The following is a 23,901-nucleotide window of genomic DNA, read 5'->3' as shown; positions in this document are numbered from 1 at the left end:
TTCTCTCACACTATATATATATATATACATATATATATATATATATATATATATATATATATATATATATATATATAAAGTAAGATGTGTATATCTTTGTGTGTACGGGGGTACCAACTTGGCTAATTAACCAGTAAGTATGAATTTTAGAACATAATTGACTAATTGAAACAATGTTTATAATGAGCTGATATTATCACGAAATTAGAGTTAAAAACGGAAAGTTCTTAGCAAAATAATTCCCATGCATTGGATTATCCTGAAATTATAACAGTATTTATTTCATATATATAAAGTGCTCAAACGTTTGTTTGTAAACAAACCGCGAGCTTCTCATTTTTGCAGCCAAATTAAGTAGCGAGTTAGATTATTTACGATAGTGCTCAACCCAAAAAGGGGGGCTTTATAAAATATATTTGTAGTTATCGACATACAGTCCTGTTTCGTTGTATCACAACTCATCAGTGCCGCTAGACTAGCACCTATCCCAAGCCGAGGATCGAACCTAGAACCATCGTGTACACAAATATATATATATATATATATATATATATATATATATATATATATATATACCGTACTTTGGGTTAATTGCGCCAACTACAAAAAGTGCTCTTTATATGAGTGGTTGCTAAAAGAGCACTTTTAGCTAGCTGGCGCAATTACTCTAGGCTTGGCTCAATTGCCCCAAAGTACGGTATATATATATATATATATATATATATATATATATATATATATATATATATATATATATATATATACTAGTAGGCAATCAGGCGTACCCCGGTAGCTGAAATATGATGTTTAATTCATACAGATTCCGTATTTGTTATTATATAGCCAATTGCTTATTATATTGAATTACATCCGCGTCGTAGTAATTATTTCGAAAGTTACAAAAAAACGATATAGTTGCCATCAGTAAGATCGAAACCAAAACATACAAGTCGTCAGTCATAACCATTTCTACTATATCCATGCATATGGTAAAACCTTGAAAAATAACCTTGTAAAAAAGAACAAATGCGAATTCGGGCATGGGTAAGAATAACACGTTATTCAACTTGTCACTGGTAAACGTTTCCTTCAATATTGACCCTTTAGCAGCTATTTTCACGCGCTTAAAGCCAAATAGAATCTTGTCCACTGGTCTAAATAAAATTCCAAGTCTGTAAAACAAATACTGATACAGAAGTTATGTAGAGATCTACCTTTTCTTAAGACACAGACAAGGTCACGATGATGCTAGAACGTTTGCACTATAAATGGTGCATAATTATTCACAATGTAGAAACTATGCATGAATTTAATCAAGCTTAATAGTTAAATGAAACTAATATCTTATAAGAAACCATATAAATGAATGGGGATTTTCTATGAGTATACGACATAGTAAAACCTTAGTCGCACACATACGCATGGGCGAGTAGGTTAGGAGGTGCGTTTTACTATTTTTTAATAAAAACGGGGCTTTTAATATCAGCGTATGCACGACGAAGGACTCAAATTTATATAAATATAGATAGACATATATGAAGTAGAATATAGACAGACGGATATAAATAAAAAGAGGAAGGATGTAAAGAGAGAGAAGAGAGTGAGAGAAAGATGTAGATATCTAAATTATTTAAGAAATAATAGTACATTAAGCACATTTTTTTAAAAATATAATTTCACTTAGCATGTTGTCATTTTATTCTTGTCTTCCGCACATTTGTTATTTCCTATCCTTTTGATTTTTTGTACTGCCCTAATTTCTATTGTGCGCAATTTGTATATTCTTGCTTTTTTTTTTTGTACAACCCTGCTTGTTTTTCTCACTCAGCATAAAATCGCCTTGCGTAATCAAATTCCATCCTAACTCGCGACCTACGCCTCCTCAAATTGTTCATTCTGACAGTTCTATTAATAATAGATTTGTTTTTTCTTTTCTAACATTCCCTTTCGTTAAGAGAAATTATTCATTTCTTGACAAAAAATAACATCCGTCCGAATAAAATTGCCCAATCCAACTTATTGGTTGTTTTATTCTCTAGTTTTTTTGTTTATTTGAAAAAAAATATTATTGCCCAAAATGAAAATTTTAATATATGAGGAAATTTTATTATGCAAGGATATGATCAATATTTATTTGAGTCATATTTTCTTTCCGGATAAAATTTATTTATACACTTCATTTGCTAAACATATATGTATATACCTATATGTACATACATAAACATATATATGTATATATTTATATATATATATATATATATATATATATATATATATATATATATATATATATATATGGGGGTGTATCTATAAATATATGTGTATGGATAAATAAATGTGTTTGTGTACATCTGTATATATTTATAAAAGTGAGAATGTGTGAGGACACTTCTCAACCTATATACTCAACGAATATTTTATCTACAGAATTGAAATTTGATTTAGAAAGTATTCAGACACGTGAAAAACTATTCTTCGGTTTTCAGCCGGAAAAACGAATGTTAAACGGGAAGAAATTGAAATATTGATATTTATTACTCTTATTACACGTTATTTTTTATTGATTTTTATTATTATATATTTAATTAATATTGCTTCAGATATTTCGAGGTTATGATTATTAGAAATGTATTCGAGAAAAATTCAACAATGATCAATACGTTTAAAGTAGGCTAAATTGTTCGTGGGATTTTATTAAACCTTTGTGGTCAGCCATTATATTATATACTAGCATTTCAGCCCGGCGTTGCTCAGGAGTTGGACGTGTATGTTGAGAAAAAAAAAAAGCGGCCAATTTTTTAAACTTTGATCCCTATTATGACCCCTTAATATTTATTATTTGGGGCTAAAATCAAGTTATTAAGTCAGATCTATATCCAAGGAACCTATATCTAAACTTAAAAAAAATTTATTACATTTTCACCTCAAGCAAGGCACATATCCACTTTGGTGTAGGGGGCTACTATCAGGGACAAAAACTACTGGGGTACTATGTAGGGATTTGGGCAGCAAGATGTCGGTTCACGTTGCACTTGAACTTCTGCATGTCAGTACAGTTGGGGAAGCCGGGACCTGGAATGGAATTCCAAAGTCTAGCGGTTCTGGAGAAGAAATTACTGGAGTAGAAAGATCTTTTTCTTCTAGGGATCTCTACAGTGTGGAGTTGGGATTTAGCAGCCTTTCGGGTTTGTCGAGGGTGTTCACATCGTGGGGGCACAAGTGATTGCAGTTCGTCAGAGCATTCACCATTAAAATCCTTGTTGAATAGGCAGAGGGATGCAACGTTTCGTCGATGGGACAGAGGCTGAAGCTTAGGTGCTAGTTCAGGGCCTATCAGATTTGCGACTCTCTTTTGAACCTTGTCAAGGAGCGAGAGACTAGTAGCAGCTGCACGAGCCGAAATATGACAACAATACTCTATACATGGGCGAATGGTGGCATTATAGAGGTACAGGGTACTTTCGGGTGTTAGTAGTTTTCTAGCACAGGACTGAGAGCCCACCTTCCTTGCAGCGGCCCTGGCAATGCCTTCAATGTAATTGTTCCAACTCATGTTTCCTGTGAACGTTAGGCCAATGAGTTTGAAATATGTACTCTCAGATAAAGAGTCATTGGCTATTGCTATAGATGGTAGAGAAGGTTTCTTGTAATTATTGAATGAAACTAGTTTAGTCTAGGCGGCATTAAACGTGAGCATCCATTTATGTTCCACTTTCACTACAGATTGGAGTTCATCCTCTAGTGTTTCTGCCATTTCTTTAGATATATGTTCATTCGTTTGCCTGTCGTGCCTGTTATAGAGTGTAGTGTCATCAGCATATATACCCATCTCAGAGGCAATTGTGTCGAGGAGGTCATTTATGACTATCAGGAACAGTAAAGGTCCAAGGATAGTCCCCTGGGGCACTCCAGCATTTATATCATATTGTTTAGATGTATGACCGTCGAGGACAACCTGGATTTTTCTCTCATCTTAGAAGGGGTTAATTATGTTAAGTATTCTACCAGTGATACCGTATGACCTAATTTTCCTGAGGAGACCCTCATGCCATACCCTGTCAATTGCCTCAGATATATCTAGAGCTACCGCTCTGCCCCCCCCCGCTTTGTCCAGTAAATGGTATATACGTTCAGAGATTACAGTTAGGATGTCTGCTGGTGAACGGGTTTGTCTAAATCCATATTGTTGGTCAAGTGTTCATACCCAAAATTATCGAGGGAGTTTGGTATAGTTCTCAAAGGTCAAATCGTTGAACATCGACCCCTTAACAGCCAAATTTCTAGCCGAAAACGATCACAAATATTTTTCCAAATCTCAGTGCCCTGTATATAAAATTTCGCGTCTGTAGACTTAAAATTGAGAGAGTTATTGCGTAGCGAAATGTACACAGACACACACAGACACACAGGCAGACACGTTCACTTTTATAGATATACTAGCATTTCAGCCCGGCATTGCCCGGGTGTTTGAGTGAGTCTGTTGAACAAAAATAAAGCCATACAAGAAAGGCAGGCTCGAACCCGTACCGCGAAGGAGGAAAAGAATTGAGGAAAAACCGGACGTCTATACTGTTACGACTACCGCCAAACCGGAAGTGGCATTTTTTTTATTAAGGCTAGACAATCGAAAGGAGAGGATGACTTTCAAAAATATCGGCCAAAAAAGCGCCCACCCCCTGTAGAAAAGTTCCCAGTTGAAGGTGAATATAATAATGTTTTTAGCCAATTTTTCGATATTTGTCGCCTGAAACGTCGAACTTTAAAACAATACTGATCCTGATAAAATCCGTCGCGTATGTCAAAAGTTTTAGGCAGAAATGCAAACATACATACATGCATTTATATATTGGTAACTAAACAATTTCGACCCAAACCGATTAAAAAGCTTGCCCTATCTCTGATACCCCTTTTTTGTCAAATTTCAAATGTTTAGACCAGAAATTGTCTGAGTAATTTGCTAGAGACCGCAGAGGACATTTTTTTTTAAATTGACCCCTATTACGTCTCTTAATATTTATATTTTGTGGCTAAAATCAAGTTATCAAGTTAGGTCCATGTCCAAGGAACCTATATCTAAAATCTCAAGTGTTTAGTCCCAAAATTGTCGAAGGAGTTTGGTAGAGTTCTTAAACACCAAATCGTTTAACTTTGACTCCTTAATGGCAAAATTTCTGCCCTAAAACACATTATATCGATTTTCCAACTCTCAGTACCCTGTATATCAAATTTTGAGACTGTACACTGAAAATTGAGTTATTGCGAAGGAAAATGTACACATACAGACATACAGACAGACACACAGACACATTCACTTTTATAGATATATAGATAGACTAGTAGTTCAGCCCGGCGTTGCCCGGGTGTTTGGATATGTATGCTGATCAAAAAAAAAAAAGTGGTAGTAAGAAGGCAGGCTCGAACCCGTACCACGAAGGAGGAAAAGAACGGTGAAAACCCCCTGACGCATTTGCGGTTACGACCACCGCCAAACCTGAAGGGAGTTATGTTTAAATTATGGCAAGATAATCTAAAGAAGAGGATATTTTTCAAAAATATCGTCGAAAAAAGCGACCCCTTCCGTAGAAAAGTGCCTAGTTGAAGGTGAAGATATTAATGTTTTTGGCCTATTTTTCGATATTTGTCGTATAAATGGTCGAACTTTAAAACGATACTGAACTTGGTAAAATCTGTCGCCTCTGTCGAAAATTTTAAGCAGACACGCAAACAAACATACATACATTTATATATGGTTAACTAAAAAAATTTCGATCGAAACCGATGAAAAAAAACTTGATCTATCTCTGCATGCCCTTTATGTAAAAATTCAAATGTTTAGACCAGAAATTGTCTCAATAATTTGGCAGAGACCGTAGAAGTTAATTTTTAAACTTTGCCCCCTATTATGACCCCTTAACATTTATTGTTTTGATCTCAAATCAAGTTATTAAGTTAGATCCATGTCCAAGGAACCTATATCTAAAATTTCAAGTGTTTAGACTCAAAATTGTCGTAGGAGTTTGGTAGAGTTCTCAAAAGTCAAATCGTTAAACTCTGGCCCCCATAACAGCCACATTTCTGCCCGAAAACGGACCAAAAAGATTTTCTCAAATCTCAGTACCCTGTATCTCAAACTACGAGTCCGTAGACTTAAAATTGAGAGAGTTATTGCGTAGGGAAATGTACACACACAGAGACACATATACAGACGCGTTCACTTTTATAGATATCTAGATTATCCCAATTGTATTATATATATATATATATATATATATATATATGTATATATATATTGCGTATGTCATCCAGTTGTTTAGTTGTATTTTGTTATTTGTGTGCATTATTTTCTACAGTTTTGTTTCCTTTGGTTTGCAGCAGTTGTAAACAGAAATGCGTTTTCAAATTCTTGTTGCCATTCGAAAAATTATCTTTAGTGTCCGCTTTATCGCTATTATTTTTTTGAATGAAAAATTTTGTCGTGTTAGTTATTGATGCAGACTACCAGTTCGGAAAGCCGAATTCAAGCTCTAATCTGTTTAATTTTATAGTAAGCTTCGATGTAAATGGGTTTAAAAAATATGCAGTTTCTCTAATTACTGGGGACTAATTCCTACATTTCTTACATATTATTCATTGGCACTGTCAATTGTGCACGGGTATAAGAAGCAAATGAAACTCAGAGGTGTAGTAGTATACAATCACATCCTCACTGTTTCTATCATCGCATCTAATATATTTGGTTACCTTTCATAGAGACAACCAGTCACTCTTCTATATACTTCAGTGTTCATGATCTCAGACATGATTTGTTCTTAAACTCTTCATTCTATTTTGGCAGATGACATCATTGTTTTCGGACGTCACAAAGAATTTCATCGTAATCTTCTTCCTCTAGAAAAGTATACTTCTTCTAATATAGACACACATGAATATATATATATATATATATATATATATATATATATATAGGAGAGAGAGAGAGAGAGAAGAAGAAGAAGAAGTGGCAGATTGATAAATTAATTACAAAATTGCTCCATTCAAACGTTTATTCATCTCATCATTCATATGAAAATTGTCGTACATATTACAGACCTGTTTTATTACACAAAGAAAAAATCTTTAATAATTATTTATATGTCAATACTGACTATTTTCTCGCGTATCCTCTTTAGAAAATACAAAAAGTTTAGGTGAACAGAAATAGGCATCATGATGTAATATGAGAAAAAATTCTATAAAAGGATTAGCGGTGAATATTTATTAAGGTATTTGCCATTCAACGAAATACGTATAAGACGCAATAATTTAAATCTTATGATCTCGAAAATGGCAGAGAAAAAGGTTATCATTATATATATATATATATATATGTGTGTGTGTGTGTGTGTGTGTTTAATACAATTATATTTAAATACCATATAAATTAATATCAGTTTGTTAGGGCTATACACATTTTAATTCGTAGTATGAGAGATGAATGTGCATAAAAACCATTATTATTTATCAACACCGTCCGATGGGCTTAGTCCACTTAGAAAATTATTCAGTTATTGCTCTTTCAATTTAAAAATAGTTTCAATAAATAGAACACAAATTTGCGTTCAGATAATATATTTTGACTATGTATATACTGAACTTATAGAATCTTAAATTTCTAAAATATTTTATAGGTTTTCTTACTCCTAATACAATGACTTTAAATATATTAGGTATGTAATTACACAGAAAAAGTACCTTATATATATATATATATATATATATATATATATATGTGTGTGTGTGTGTGTGTGTGTGTGTGCGTGCGTGTGGGTGTGTGTGTGGGTGTGTGAGTGTGTGTGGGTGTATAAAAAGTGAGAATGTAAACAAATTTGTAAACTACAGACTTGAAATTTAACATATAGGGTATTCGGACATGCAGAACACTTTTAATCGGTGTTCATCCGACTAAGGGGCTGATATGGAGTCAAACTTGAATGCCATCGGATTGTTATCTGTTTGCAAACGTTTTCACGAATCCGTATGCTTGAATCGTTCACGTTACAGATTTCTTACGTTAAAAATAAGTAGGTTTGCAAGACCTTTTTATAAAGAACGTGTCAATCAGGTCTAAGCGTTATTGAACTTGAATTACTGTCCTTAGGTTTTGGTTTTGGTTTTGATCTCAGATCGAGTATTTATTTATTTATTTGCTTACAGGATGTATAATGTGTATATAAAAAAACATAATACTCGCATGCATTTCTCTCAGTTTATCTATGAATCTAAATATAATATTTTAGGACCGGGCAAAGCCGGGCGGCCTGATATATATATATATATATATATATATATATATATATATATATATATATATATATATATATATATATATATATATATATATATGAAGAATATATATATATATATATATATATATATATTCTTCATTACTTGTTTGTTTTCTTTAGTCTCCTTTGACACTGTTTCGTTCCTTCATTTAAAAAAAATCAATTACTGAATAGTTTTGGTGAATTTCTACTTTTGTTTATTTCCTTAGAAACAAACACTTCCGTGAATTATTTATTCACAAGCCGAATTATTTTTTTTATTTTCGTTTTTATTTTTTTTTTATTTTTTACTTTTTGAATTCTTCCCTACACAGTTTTCAATCAATTCTCTTTTTACTTTTCTTGACATTTGTTCCATTACGTTGTTTAGATAAAACGCCACTTTTCGTCCTTCTATATCTATCCCTATATATAAAAGACAAACGCTGTATGTATACCTATTTGCTAACTATTATTAGGTTATATTCTATATATCTATAAAAGTGACCGTGCCTGTCTGTCTGTGTGTCTGCGTGTCTGTCTGTCTGTGTAAATTTCTCTACGCAATAACTCCAACTCTACAAAACTTCTCTGCCAATTTTGGATATAAACAATTGAAAATTTAGATATAGGTTCCTTAGGCATGGATCTAACTTAATGATTTGATTTGAGCCCAGAACAATAAACGTTAAGGGTCATAATAGAGGTCAAAGTTTAGAAAAGTTTGACCTTTCGGTCTCTACCAAATTACTCAGACAATCTCTGGTCTAAACATTTGAAATTTTACAAAAAAAGGTATTCAGAAGTAGGACAAGGTTTTTTTTATCGGTTAGGGTCGAAAATTGTAGCTACCGTTATATAAATGTATGTATGAATGTTTGCATGTCTGCCTAAAAATTTCGCAAGAGGCGACGGATTTTAACAAGATCCGTATCGTTTTGAAGCTCGACACTTCAGACAACAAATCCCGAATAATTGGCTAAAACATTAATTTAATTACTTCACCTTCAACAGGGCACTTTTTTACAGGGAGTGGTTTCTTTTTTGTCGATATTTTCGAAAGTCATCCCCCTCTTTTACAATTGTATAACCTTAATTAAAACCTCCGTCACTCCCGGTTTGACGGTGGTCGTAACAGCAAATGCGTCACGTTTTCCCCCAGTCTTTTCCTCCTTCACGGTACGGGTTCCAGCCTGCCTTCCTTCTACCACTTTTTTAATTATCTTTGGCTCAACATACACCTCAAAACACCCGAACAACGCCGGGCTAAAATTCTTGTAATTCTATAAACAAAAAATGATGTAAGAATTATAGCACATGTATGTATACTAGCTGGCCGCCTGGCGTGGCTGGTCAGACAATACGCTGAAACATGATATTTTCAATCATTGCGGATTGCGTGTGGATTGCGTATGTATTATTGTAGAATCAATCTTCTATTTATAATTATATATTACGACGAATAATTTGCCCGGGGAATTATTCGAAAAAAAAACAAAAAAACTACAACATAAAAAAAAAATAACAGTGATAATGTCGTTCATCAAATTCCATCTGTGTTTGTTTATAGTATATCGTAAGCTGTAAATTTGGGCTTGAGGATGAATGCAAAATAAGCAAACGATTAAATGATTTCCAGAGATTTTAAATGGTATGCGTTCTTTTATCATACACTGAACTCATTAATAAGAAAAAATAAATAAAATGGTATTGTACACCCGGGCTTGAATGATCTGTAGTCGAATGCTTTACGACTAAGCTATATTCCCAGATTATGATAACTCTATTTTTAAGAAGAGATGATTTGCTGAAAGTTTATTAGTTCCATCGGCCGGTGTAATTTCAAATATTTCCATATAAAAATTATTCTTTTTCATCTATAAGTGAGAAAAGTAATTTTTAAGATCAGATTTTTTTGGATTGTCGATACTTATCGGGTGTATTTCTGTAGAAAACATATCTAAGAAGATTGCCAGACATATGATTTCCGATGAAGATTGTGAAATATTTAATCTTAATATGAGATTATAATCAAAGTTGTTTACAATTTTTGTGTTCTCGTTTCTCGGCGGGCGGAAAGCCGATAACAAAGAATTATACTCTTTCTGATTAATGATTATCCTCCTATCAGATACCGTTACTTTTTTTTCCTCAGGTTAAAAACGGTTTTCTTGTTCGATTGAACTTGTCTAATTATCAAGCCAAATGGACAGCAACATTCACGCACTAGACAAATTCATTATATTTTATGCAGCAGGCGTCGAGGATAAGGAACTGAACTGCATGATGTTATTCAAATGATTTGTTTTATTGACTAAAATGGAAAAAAATTTGCTATTAATGAATTCAGTATACTGTTCAATGTTTACCATAGGTTATGATCCCAGGCATAACCTAATGCTTATTCGAATCAGAGGAGTGTTTCTCTGTCGGTTGCGACGCTCTTATCGGCGCGATGATGCCTACGGCACCGATGAGGAAATGTTTAAGATATTTATCACTTCGCCAGACCATTAATTAGCTTTTAACGGTTTCGCTTTGCTCACTGAGTACGAACCGTTTACGTCGGCTCCGGAATTTAAGGTTACTGATAGGGTTACTGAAGGGAATATATATATATATATATATATATATATATATATATATATATATATGTATATATATATTATTCATATCAGATATTATTTTGCATCTCATTATTTAACTCCGAAGATGATTCTTTTTGTAATCTGTCTTCCATAGTAATAATCCGGTTACATATCAGAGATATTAAACTTAAAACTTCAGTGATGTAAGCGTTATTTTTCTGCAGTTTCCTGTCCAAATGATTACGGTCGTAATAATCGACCGAAATCACTTTACTCTGCTTTAGTGATGCGTTTGTGTCCATTTCTCAACAAGACTTGCCATGTTTATTTATTATACTATGCACTAATCTTTCTCTATTGTCTAGTAAAATCTTTCTTGCCTGTCTTATGCGTATATATACGTTCGCAAGTAATCGTTATCGATACTTTGTTTGATTCTACAAAGTAGTTAATGGGTTTCTTGACGGAAAAAGTTTTTTTTTTATTGTAATGATACTATATCTAATAGTTTTCTTTGTATTTTCTTCAATCTTTACATTAAATGTCCTAACAGTGTATTGTTATTGGAAATGATAAAATAATTAGTTTTATTCACTGATTCTCGACATCTTGTATTCTACAAATATTATTTGAAGCTTGAGTCCCTACAATTCGTTAATTAGTACTACAATTAGTTACTTAGTTAATTAGTATTACAATTAGTAAATTTGTACTACAATTAGTTAATTAGTTAATTAGTACTAAGACTCTTTAAATTGTATTCTGCCATTTTATTGACATTTAAAACATAAATTATTACTTTGTAATAATCGCGATTCTAAAAACTATAGTAATTAAGATTAATATAACGTTGCTGTATTTCAACCGCTTTCCCCCATTTAATTTTTTCTATTTTTCACATACATAACGTATCGTAACGTGATTTTATTTGTACATATTTGCCATTCCCATTCGTGTTTTTTCTTTTTTCTCTCTCAAAAAAAAAAAATCCCTCGATAAAGCTTTGATAAAGCGAGGGCGAAACCGGTCAGCTGACTCCCCCATTTTTCCCCTCTTTTCTTCACCCCTTTAACTTTGTTTTAAACGTTGATTTAATTTTAAACGCTTTTAATCATGAATTTAAGTCATATGTATATATATATATATAAATGCATATATATAAATGTATATATACATATATAAATGTATATATATATATATATATATATATATATATATATATATATATATATATATATATATATATATATATATATATTGAATTAGGAAATATACCTAGCGGTCTAACCCGAACTCCTCCGTGAAACAAAAAGAAAACATTGGAGTTCATCACTATCGTAAAAATTTAAAACAATAAATAGTTTCGCTTATATACAATATAATTTATCCCGCTGCCACAAACAGTTTAGTTTCTTGTTTATAGAGAATCGACGCCGACAGTTTTACCTCCCTTTATTTTTTTCTATTTTGATTTCTTTCGTATTTTCATATTTCTATTCTTTCTTTCTTTGTGTATTGGCGTCTGAACTTAATAATTTGTGGTCGTTTTCTGTTTTTTTTTTTTCTTTTCTCTAAGAAATCCTTTATTTCATCCGTTTTTCAAAAGTCAATTACCGGATTCGGTTTTCCAATTCATTTGTCTGTTGCTTATTTACGAACAGACAACGATTTTTTAAAAAAAAATATTTATTAGATAACTGGTGTATTTTAAATGATTTTTTTTTTACTTTCATATTCTTGATCATATCTTTTATAATCTTTTTTTGCTGACCTTTTCTGCTCTTAAGTAATATTTAGAGCATCCATTTAGGTTGTTTTATCAATCATAAAATGGTAGAATACAAAGTTTATACCGGAAATGGCTTAATCAATTTTTTTATCTCAAAAAGCAATTTTTTTTTAAGTCAATTCCGGATATGACTGAAACAATTTACGATCTCAAAATTAGATTAATACATATATATTTTTGGTTTTCTATGAAAGTTTACTAAGCCAGTTTTTGTAAGGGGTGATCTATATTTTTTTTAAATTTTTTATGTTATCATCCTGAAATAATGTTGTAGTTGTAGTGGTGGGTAGAAAGAAGAATGATTATCTTAATTTTAAACTTGCTCTTGAATTCTCTTTTGGGGGGTTGGATTGGATAGAGTAATGTCCGTTTTGGAGTCAAAAGGTATGTTATGATGTAAAGTTATTTTCAATATGTGTTATATATTACCCGTCCTTGCAAATGTAAAATTATTTTATATGCACGCTGTAAATTATTTACTCTAGGTAGGATACAATTATTTCATACATGTAATACCCGTTCTAGGTAGGTAAAATATTTTTTGCTCGAAATAGCAAATGATACATAGACATTAAATAAATTCCTCTCTCCTAAGAATAACAAATATATGCAAAATCAAATTAAATTTTCTCATTGTTTATACGGTCCCGAGCAACGCTGGGTAGCCCCGCTAGTCAATTATAAAACCTACTCCAATATTTACTGATGTATATACGAGAAAAAGTCCAAGATATATATATATATATATATATATATATATATATATATATATATATATATATAAGGCTTCATTCAGTCTTTGACAAACTATGTAACGGTGCCTGCGCGTGACAATTTGACAATAGTTGCACAATCTCCAAGCACACTTCCCCTGAATCGACATTGTGGTATACCAGGGGCACGTGGATGTTCAGAACGACTGGAAACAATTCCGAGATAAGTGGAAAGCACATACAGCGCCTAGAATTCTCAAATGGTCACCCATCTGATACTAGCCAGGCTCAATGTTGCTTAACTTCGGTGATCTGACGAGAACTGGCGTGTCAACGTGATTATGCTATATATATATATATATATATATATATATATATATATTAATTTATTATTATTTTTAAAAACAGTAATCTACGGCCATACGTGTTTCGGAGTCCTACTTCTCTTCATCGTAGCTTGACTCTTGTTAGGATTCGAACGCCGGACCTTATGTGTTTCAGTCCATCGCCTTAACCCATTATGCTATGATGCCATAGAAAATTTATTGTTTAGTTTTTTTTTATCATTTATCTGTTTACATGGTTTTTGTTGTTGATTTTTTTAAACGATGAGATCCGGTGTTGTTTTTTTAGAAAATTGCCCATTTTCATTGGACGTATATATAAACGCACTCATAGTCATTGTCATCCTTATCTCCGACCGCTCCCTTATAATCATACTTCCTATATCATTAGAAGAAACTTATAAATGTATTGCCGCATATTACCTTTCAGTTTTGCAACCTTGCATAATCCTGATGAGAAACATTAGGCTTCGAAATGCCCTGGCATCTATCCCCCAAATTTTGCCTGTATTCTATTATTCAATAAATGATCCATTCTACATCTACCAATATATAGTTTTGTGTCTTCATTTCATACTCTTGTTGTCCTATTGTATAAGCTCCAATAATAATTGTGGAGCTTGGCATTATCCGGATAAATCTCCTTTTGTGGAATTGAACTTTCTCTTTCCCTCTTATACATTACGTTATATATATATATATATATATATATATATATATATATATATATATTATAAGAATTGTGGAAACAGTATTCCCCCAATATAAAGACTTCAAACGGAACACAACAAGTTATGTGTTCATGAATGTTTAGTCTTTATTTAAAGACTTCTTCTGGATGAATGAGATTGAGAAAACACTAATACACCTATTTTAAAATTTTCTTGTGAAAATGTGACGCCGTTTTATTTCAGCAATGAGAGAAGACGTCGGAAATTCACAAAAGTGAGTGGGGGTGCGTTGTTAACAAGACGGACATTTTTTATGAAGTCATATGGATGTTAAATATTTCCCCATAAAGAATATTCACTACGGTATATCTTTTAAAGATATCTTACGACTATATGACGTTATTAAACATCTCCATCTCTTTGACAATGAAACAATGAAACCTCACCCCCTTTTTTGTGATTTCCAACGTCTTTTTCCGTTGATGAAATGGAACAGCGTCACATATTTTAAAAGAAAATTTATATATATATATATATATATATATATATATATATATATATATATATAATATTTATATAATATTTGTACTGGTATTTTTGTTTCCTTAATTTTATTCATCTAGAGGAAGTCTCGAAATAAAAACGAAACGTTAATGAATTTTATATTTTATTTGATTTATCAGCATAAAATTAATAACTTAATTTTACTTTATTTTGTTTTTAAATATTTCCAGAAATATCTGCCTCACTCACGACTAAAAAGTTTATTTTACTGTCTTTAACTCATCCTTCCATATTTGATGATGATGAGACTATGTTTTAAAGGACAAACCTTCTATCAAATTATTTTTAATGCATATTGCCTTTTTGAAAAAAATGAACATATTTTCTGATACGATCGTACAATCGAGTTGATTTTGTTTGTTTTTTCGTTTGAAACCGATTTTTAATTCACAATTATTAATCGTTTTACTCAATATATATATATATATATATATATATGTAAATGGCTACTTCGTTTAATCACATAAATTAATATACGAAAGTATAATTTTCTGCTTAAACTTTAAGTATTTACTTCAACAGTGCTCAATATATATGTAGACCTAAGTAGTAATTTATAAAATGAAAATATAAAAAATAACCTTAGGTTATCATACATCTGCTGCGAAAATTTGGAGATCATAATTAAAGCACATAATAACAAAATATCAAACAAAAGCAATGGAAACAATAATAACAAAATAAACAATAAAAAATGAACAACATGACAAAAAAACTAACATATAGGAAAAAATTATCGAGAAGAAATAATAATAATGATAATAATAATAATAATAATAACAACAATAATAATAATAATAATAACAATAATAATAATAATAATAATAATAATAATAATAATAATAATAATAATAAACTCACCCCTGGCAACGACAACTGTAATAGAAATAAAAATAAAAATGCTAATAATGAACAAGATGAATGTAACTGTACATCCCGCACACTTTGCCTACTTAAAAATAAATGCCTAACCAAAAGCATAGTTTACCGGGCCACAATATTTGCGAAGGAAACCCCGAATAACAAGAAATATTACATAGGTATTACTTCCTTTAATTTCAAAACCGGATATTATGACCACAAAAGTACGTCCAAAGATAACAAAAAAAAATGAAAACAACACTAGCAAACCAATACTAGGGACTCAAAGAAAGCGGACGCCCGCCGGTAGTCGAATAGAAAGTAGTAAGAAAGCAAACACATGTAGAGACCTGGATGATCCATGTAGGTCATGCCTTCATAAAAAATTGCGTTCCTATACTTTAAAGAACCCCAGCATTTATTAAATTGTAGGAGAGAAATAGCGAACAACTGTGTACATAGGATAAACTTTACTCTAGAATAGCGATACAAAATAATTTTCAAATTAACAATAACAATAGAAAATAAAATAAATATGCATATACGTGGTATACATTACACTAGAGAGAACATACATTCGATTTTATATTTTTTTAATCTTTGAATTTAAATTGAACATGCAAAAAGTCAAGTATCATTGTTCAATTGTGCTCTGAAAACAAACAATCATTTCCAACGCGCCTCTGTCTTATCAAAGAACATACGGTGGATTTTATATGATGGACCTTTCTGCTGGTGCGGCGATAAATCTTCTCAGATCCAATTGTAATGAATCTATACTGTAAGGTTAGGCTGTATAATTGTGTTATTCTTGGTCAAAATCTGACTGTTCCTTCTTTTATCTGTTTTTCTGTTTGTGTCTAGAAAAGAATTTCGGTTCTTATCAGACGCATTCTGATACAGAATCTATCTATAAACACTCCCAGACACAAAATTACATTTCAGTGCATTTGAATAATAAAACAGCTGAACCGTTTCTGACGTCAGCAACTCTTTGCTTCTCTCTCTCTCTCTTTCTCTCTTTATCTCTTTCTCTCTCAACCCTCCCACACACATACACATACGCATACACACACAGGGTGTTTTTGTACATATAAGTAAAAACTAATGTTTTTAATCTATTTTTTATGTTCTGAAAATTCATATACATCTCTTCTAAGGATAACTCCTTAAAATCCACCTCTATTAAATGTACAACGTTTACTTTTGTATTCCAGGGCCGATAACCTATATTAATTGCCCGCAAGTACAACATCTGGTTACGGAACAAAACGGTTTGATTCGTTGTTTGGCCGATGCTTCTCCGGCTCTCCATGTCTCTTGGAAATTTAAGGGTGCATTTATTGATGACGGTAAGTCTCAAATATTAAAGTTTTCTTTACATTTTTGTATTGATTTTTTATACAAAGAAATCATCACTTATCAAGGCTCAGAGGACACCCGAGGATAAGTATTAAAGAGTGTGCAGAAGTAAAATGGACAATATCATAGTATTCGTTAGAAGTGTACATTTGGTAAGGACAACGGCTTATCAAGAACTTGTTTATGTTGGACTTGAAGACGACCATATTGTAATCAACTGGAAAGAAGGCAAACGGAAGAGAGTTTCACAACTATGCAGTTCAAAGGAAGAAGTTCAGTTCATGGAATACACGTTTAGTTTTAGGAACAGATAAAAAGTAGGGGAAACTGCTTATAGTTTTTAAGCTAGACGAGTGTTTCTCGTGAATGTTTGGCGAGGGTGGACCATAGATTTTTGTTCCTACTAGCACTTGCCATAAAGGCAACGATAAAGCAGTGACAGACTCGCAATGTATTTTCTGTGAGCAAGAGATTGCAGCGAAAAGTAAATGGCATCCCCACTAGGCTACGAAGTCTATTTTGAACTCTGTCCAGGCAGGATACGTTATTCTAGCAGTTTCTACCCAGATCTGGCAACAATACACTATCCTTGGACTAACTGGCTCTTATATAGGTACAGAATTGCATCAGCAGGTAGAAATCTACTAGATAGATATAAAGATTCCCCAATTTTTCCAGCGACCTTGACAACGAATTTGATGTACGTGTTCCATTTCAGATCAGGAGTAAAGGTCAAAACATGGCGCCTTCCCAAGACGAGAAACATTCATTTCAATTGATGCCAGATTGGATCAGAGCGTTGATGATGTAAAGATAGAAGTTTGATTTTAAATGCATTAAATGTAACCAGCCACTCCTTTCTCCATTGTACCACATGTTCAAGATCAGAAGAGAGAGAATCAGAGAGAACGTAGTCGTTTTGAGAAATGTAGTCAGCTTATCTATGAATTCCTCTCTGTCTTGCTCCCTTTGAGTGTAAGTAAAATAGTGACCATTTTTCCATTAATCATTTACCATATGTATTAGTTTTGCATTAAGTGACATGAAGCAAGCTTGAATTATAATGAAATATGCTTGTATGACATAAAATTCTGTGTGACATGAAAACGAGCTGGTATGTTATAAAAATAAGCGTGTGTGACACCAAATAAACTGGTATGACATAAAATAAACGAATATGACATTAAAAATTGTATGATAAAAATAAGCTGCTATAACATTAAAATAAACGGGTATAAGACAGAACATCTGCTGTGACATAAACAATTGTATGACGCAAAATAAGCTGGTATAACAGAAAATAAACTTGCATTACACAAAAAATCTTGTTTGACATCAAAATTAATAAAATATGACATTAAAATGATCTGCTAAAACACAAAATAAGTTGATTAAAAATTGTATGATATAAATAAACTGGTTGGACATTAAAATAAACTGGTGTGACACGAAATAAACATGTATCACACGAAATAAATTAGTATAAATTAAAATAAACTTGTATGGCACAAAATAAGCTGGTATGACATAAAAAGCTTGTATGACATAAAATAAGCTAATATAGCCTTACAATAAACTTCTATGAGACAAAATAAGCTTGCATGACACAAAATAAACTGGTATGACATTAAATGAACTGATATAAATAAAATAAGCTAGTATTACATTAAAATAAACGTGTATAGCACAAAATTAACTCGTACGGCATTAAAAATCTGGCATGACACAAAATAAGCTGGTATGATAATAAAATAAAATTGTATAACACGGATTAGCTGTGATGATACAAAATAAACTATGACAATAAGTACGCTAATATGATATGGAAATAAACTGATATGACATTAAATTATCTAGTATGGCATCAAAATAAGCTTCTATTACACAAAAAAGCTTTTATAATATGCAAATAAACTTGTGCTAGATTAAAATAAGTTGATATGACATAAAATTAAGTTTATATGCAAGTTAATAAGATTGTATAATACAAAATAATCTGGTATGACGTTATATAAGCTGGTATTAAAAATATTTCAGTATTGCACAAAATAAACTAGTATAACATCAAAATAAGCTGATATATAACATAATTAAAATATTGCATGAAATAATATTAAATTTAAAAGAAATTACTATTACATTTTTAAAAAAAACTGGTATGTCACAAAAATAAGCTGGTATGACATAAAATAAACAGATATGACATTAAAATAAGCTGGTATAATAAAAAAGATTGTATGACAGAAAATCGTGTATGGCATTTAAATTAGCTGGTATGAAATTAAAATAAACTGGTGTGACATTCAAATATACTGGTATGATATTAAAATAAACGTGTATGACACGGAATAAGATATGGCAAAAAATAAGCTAGTCTGATATTAAAATTAATTTGTCCGACACAAAAAAAGTATAACGTTAAAATAAACTGGTATGAAACAAATAAGCTTGCATGAAATTAAAGTAAACAGGTATGACATCAAAATGAGCTGGTACGTCATTAATATTGATGTGTATGACATAAAATAAACGTGCACGACATAAAGATGATCACTGCTCGACATTCGACGGGCTCCATTTCACACCTGACTCAGTTCAAACACCTGTAAAACAGAAACCACTTAATCCAGAGCTGTAATTTGCCACATAACCCCTAGAGATATAAATCATTGCACATCCAAAATTTCAGCTAGATCATCCAACTAGAAGTGGGTCAGCAACATTACATATTGCACGCCCCTCGTAAACTGGTGTAACATAAAATTTACAATAAGCTGGTATGACATAAATAAAATGGTATGACATTAAAATGAACGTGTCATAAAATAATATAATATGGCACAAAATAAGATAATATGTCACAAAATAAGATAATATGTCACAAAATAAGATAATATGACACAAAATAAGATAATATGTCGCAAAATAAGATATGTCACAAAATAAGATAATATGACACAAAATAAGATAATATGACAAAAAAATAAGATAATATGTCACAAAATAAGATAATATGTCACTGAATAAGATAATATGACACAAAATAAGATAATATGTCACAAAATAAGATAATATGACACAAAATAGGATATTATGACACAAAATAAGATAATATGTCACAAAATAAGATAATATGACACAAATAAGATAATATGTCACAAAATAAGATTATATGTCACAAAATAAGATAATATGTCACAAAATAAGATAATATGCCATAAATTAAGATAATATGATACAAAATAAATGTGTATAACATTAAATAAGCTGGTACGAAATGAATATAACCTGGCATAGCATTTAAATAAACTGACATGACATTAAAATAAACTTGTATGAAACAAAATACGCATGTATGACATAAAAGAAGCTGGCATTACACCAAAATAAGCTGGCGTAGCAGAAATTGAGCGAACGATTTTTGTTTTAGAAAATGTAGAGAATACGCCATTTTTTTGTTGAGAAAATGTTTTATTATAAGGTATGATATGCATGCATAAATAAAACAAATAATGTGTCATTTGAATAACAAGAGAACACAGATTCTTAAATATGATGTCTGATTCAAAATACAATGTATATATCTATGACGGTGAGGAATCTGTGAAGGCACTTCTCAACCTATATACTGAACGAATTTTGGATCTACAGAGTTGAAATATATATGGTATTAAAATGTGGGAAAAAGCTTTAATTAGTTTTCCTCTAAAAAATAATGGCTACTTAAGGGTCATCGGATTTCTATCTTTTTGTCAACTGTTTCACGAATGCTCATGCGTGATTTGTTCACATAGCAAATTACTTATTTTATTATAAAAAATATATAATATGTAAGTTTGATAACACGTTTCAAAGATGTGTCAAGATGGCCTAATGGTTATCGTACTTACTTCACTTTCTTTAGGTTTTAGTGTCGATCTCAGCCCGAGTCTCTTCTTACTTACAATAATTGAACTGTTAGAAAAATATAATACTTGCCTGCACATGTCTCAGTTTATTTCCGCTTTTTTTTTTACTTCATTACAAAGGAAGTCAAGGTTACGTATAATACCTACGGTATTTCTGTTTATAATAAATGCAAATTCTGCATTAGTGAAAATATTATATTTATGCGTACATAAATCTCTACTGCATAATTAAATCCGTTTGTAGATAAGAATCAAGGTTAGAAAGTAGATAGGACACGAATAAATTTTGAACCTGGTTTCTATATAAATCAATCAGAACTATATAAACTTTGCTTTATATATTAAACATACAGAGGTATAGAAAAGTAAATCGTGTTTATAAAATGCATACAATTTTTTTTTTAAATGTGATTTTGCAATTAACAAGCCTAGGTGTTCGGCGTTGCCCGGGTGTTTGGGTGATGTGTTGAGCAGCAAAAGAAAACAAAACAAAACAAACTGGTAGCAGGCAGTCAGGTTCGAGCCAGTATCGCAAAGAAGGAAATGAAAGTAAAAAAAAAAACAAAAAAAAATGTGATGTCTTTGCCGTTGTGTTCATCGCAAAACCAGAAGTGGCAAAGGTTTAAATTAAGGCTAGCCAATAAAAAAAAGGAGATGAGTTTCAAAACTATCGGCGAAAAAAAACGACCCCCTCCTTGTAGAAATGTGCCTAATTGAAGATAAATAATGTAACGTTTTGGGCCAATTTTTCGAAATTTGATGTCCGAAAAATGGAGCTTCAAAAGGACATCGATCTTGTGAAAATCCGTCGCCTCTGTCGAAAGTTGTGTGCGCACCTACAAACATACATACGCGCATACATACATACATTCATACATACATACATATATACATACATACATTTAAACAAATAGGTAAGATTTATATGATAGATGAACATGAGAAAAATATAATGCATGGACATTGATATAAAAATAAACATAGTTGCCTACATTCGCCACGTGCTTTTAAGTCGACCAGAAATCGCATCAGCTAATTTCACAAGAACTCTTGTGGAATGGTAGTCACGCATTCACTCTTTAAGTGCTGCATTTCTTTGTTTAGTTGAGTATAATTGCTCTTTCAGAGAACCACAGAGATAAAAAAAAGATGAACGCGTTAAGTAAGGACGTCTGGACGGCTATTCGTCCGAACTGCGACGACACATTCATCGTCCAAGCAATTATGGATTTATTCATTCACGAACCACACTAGCAACGCGTGGAGATACCTCACTATGGTAAGAGATTGGCTGATTATTAGAGCTTGCGCCAATATTGTGGCGTTGATTTTTCTGCACGATGGTCCTGCTGTTCTTACTTTTCAATCATCGTGTGTGTATATATATATATATATGTATATATATATATATATATATATATATATATATATATATATATATATACATATATATATATATATATATGTTCTGACCAATATTCCTATGGTTGGTTTACTGTTTTAGACAGTGCTAGGTCGAACTATCATCTCAATATCATTGAGGCGTTAGTCATTAATAACTCTCGACCTAGCCTGTGTAGACAAAAGATTTTGAAACATCAGTTGGAAATATTTATTGATTTAAATCCACCTGAACAATGAGAATTATATATTTTTTTTCTCTCACTGGTTTTCCAACTGAAACCAATTTCCCTCTTTCCTCATTCGATTCTTAGCTTTTAATTTATCATTCTGACGTTTCCTCTTAGAGGGTCAGACGATAAGGCCTTAAGGAAATTTTAACAATTCCACCTGCCCGTTTTTTGTTTCTTTGATCTTTTTGATTTAAATTAAATTATGTATCCTCTGAAATTTCTCCTTCCATTTTGCTGTACCAAGAATTTTATTATATATATATATATATATATATATATATATATATATATATACGCATAAATGTAGAAACTGTGGATATTACTCGATCTGAATAATATAAAGTTTTCTTTTTATATCAAACATAATGCTTCCTATCTTGGGTTGAGCATACTGGAAACTGATACCCCTTAACAACCACATTTCTGGCCTAAAACCGATCACATTTATTTTCCCAAATCTCACTACCCTGTATATCAAATTTCAAGTCTGTAGACTTAAAATTGACAGAGTCATTGCGTAGGGAAATGTACCCAGACAGACAGATAAACAGACAGACACACACACACACATACACTCACAGACACGTTCACTTTTATAGAGATATATAGATTATTGACTGAATCAGTCGGACGAGTAAAAATATTTTGGGGCAAGGAAATTTTCCTTCACACTTTTTTTTTACAAATCTCAAAGGCTATATATATATATATATATATATATATATATATATATATATATATATTTGAAATTTTCCCCCAAAGGTTTAATATATAAAAATCTGTTAGCCAGTTGCAATGTACATATATCAATAAGAATTAAGCCAGGTAAAGTGGTTCAAATATTAAGCAAATATTAAGCAACATGGTTCAAATATTAAGCAACATGATTAACGTTTCTGTAACCAAGCATATACGAAAACAAACACCGAAAGAGGAATTATCGAAACATGACGAGACGGGTCACACTGGTTGAAACCGGAAATAACAGTATGGCAACATGTTTAGATAAGTATTAACTTAATATTTCTCTGACGAGATGCCAAGTTCAAAAAATTAAAATTGTCTTGTTGATATCGAAACAATTGTAACATTCGAAAAGAATACAAATATCATGTAATCTTTTTGCTTGTCATTTTGGTTTTGCAAGTACACACACACACGCAC

The 23,901-nt window shown here is 31.6% G+C and overlaps 1 protein-coding gene across 1 annotated transcript in view; it reads left to right on the top strand.

Annotated features, from left to right (window-relative positions):
* Positions 1–23,901, top strand: part of LOC145277718 (fasciclin-2-like) — a 674,167-nt gene that overhangs the window by 469,386 nt on the left and 180,880 nt on the right. Inside the window, exon 6 of the mRNA XM_080129418.1 lies at positions 17,051–17,185. Coding sequence (XP_079985544.1) covers positions 17,051–17,185 — 135 coding nt within the window. The remainder of the gene's footprint in view (positions 1–17,050; positions 17,186–23,901) is intronic.

The sequence above is a fragment of the Euprymna scolopes genome, chromosome 6 (genome assembly GCF_053919585.1).
Source record: "Euprymna scolopes isolate OS-2025 chromosome 6, ASM5391958v1, whole genome shotgun sequence".
Classification (NCBI taxonomy): domain Eukaryota; kingdom Metazoa; phylum Mollusca; class Cephalopoda; order Sepiida; family Sepiolidae; genus Euprymna; species Euprymna scolopes.
The sequence above is the reverse complement of the archived record's forward strand: the minus strand, read 5'-3'. Positions and strand labels throughout refer to the sequence as shown.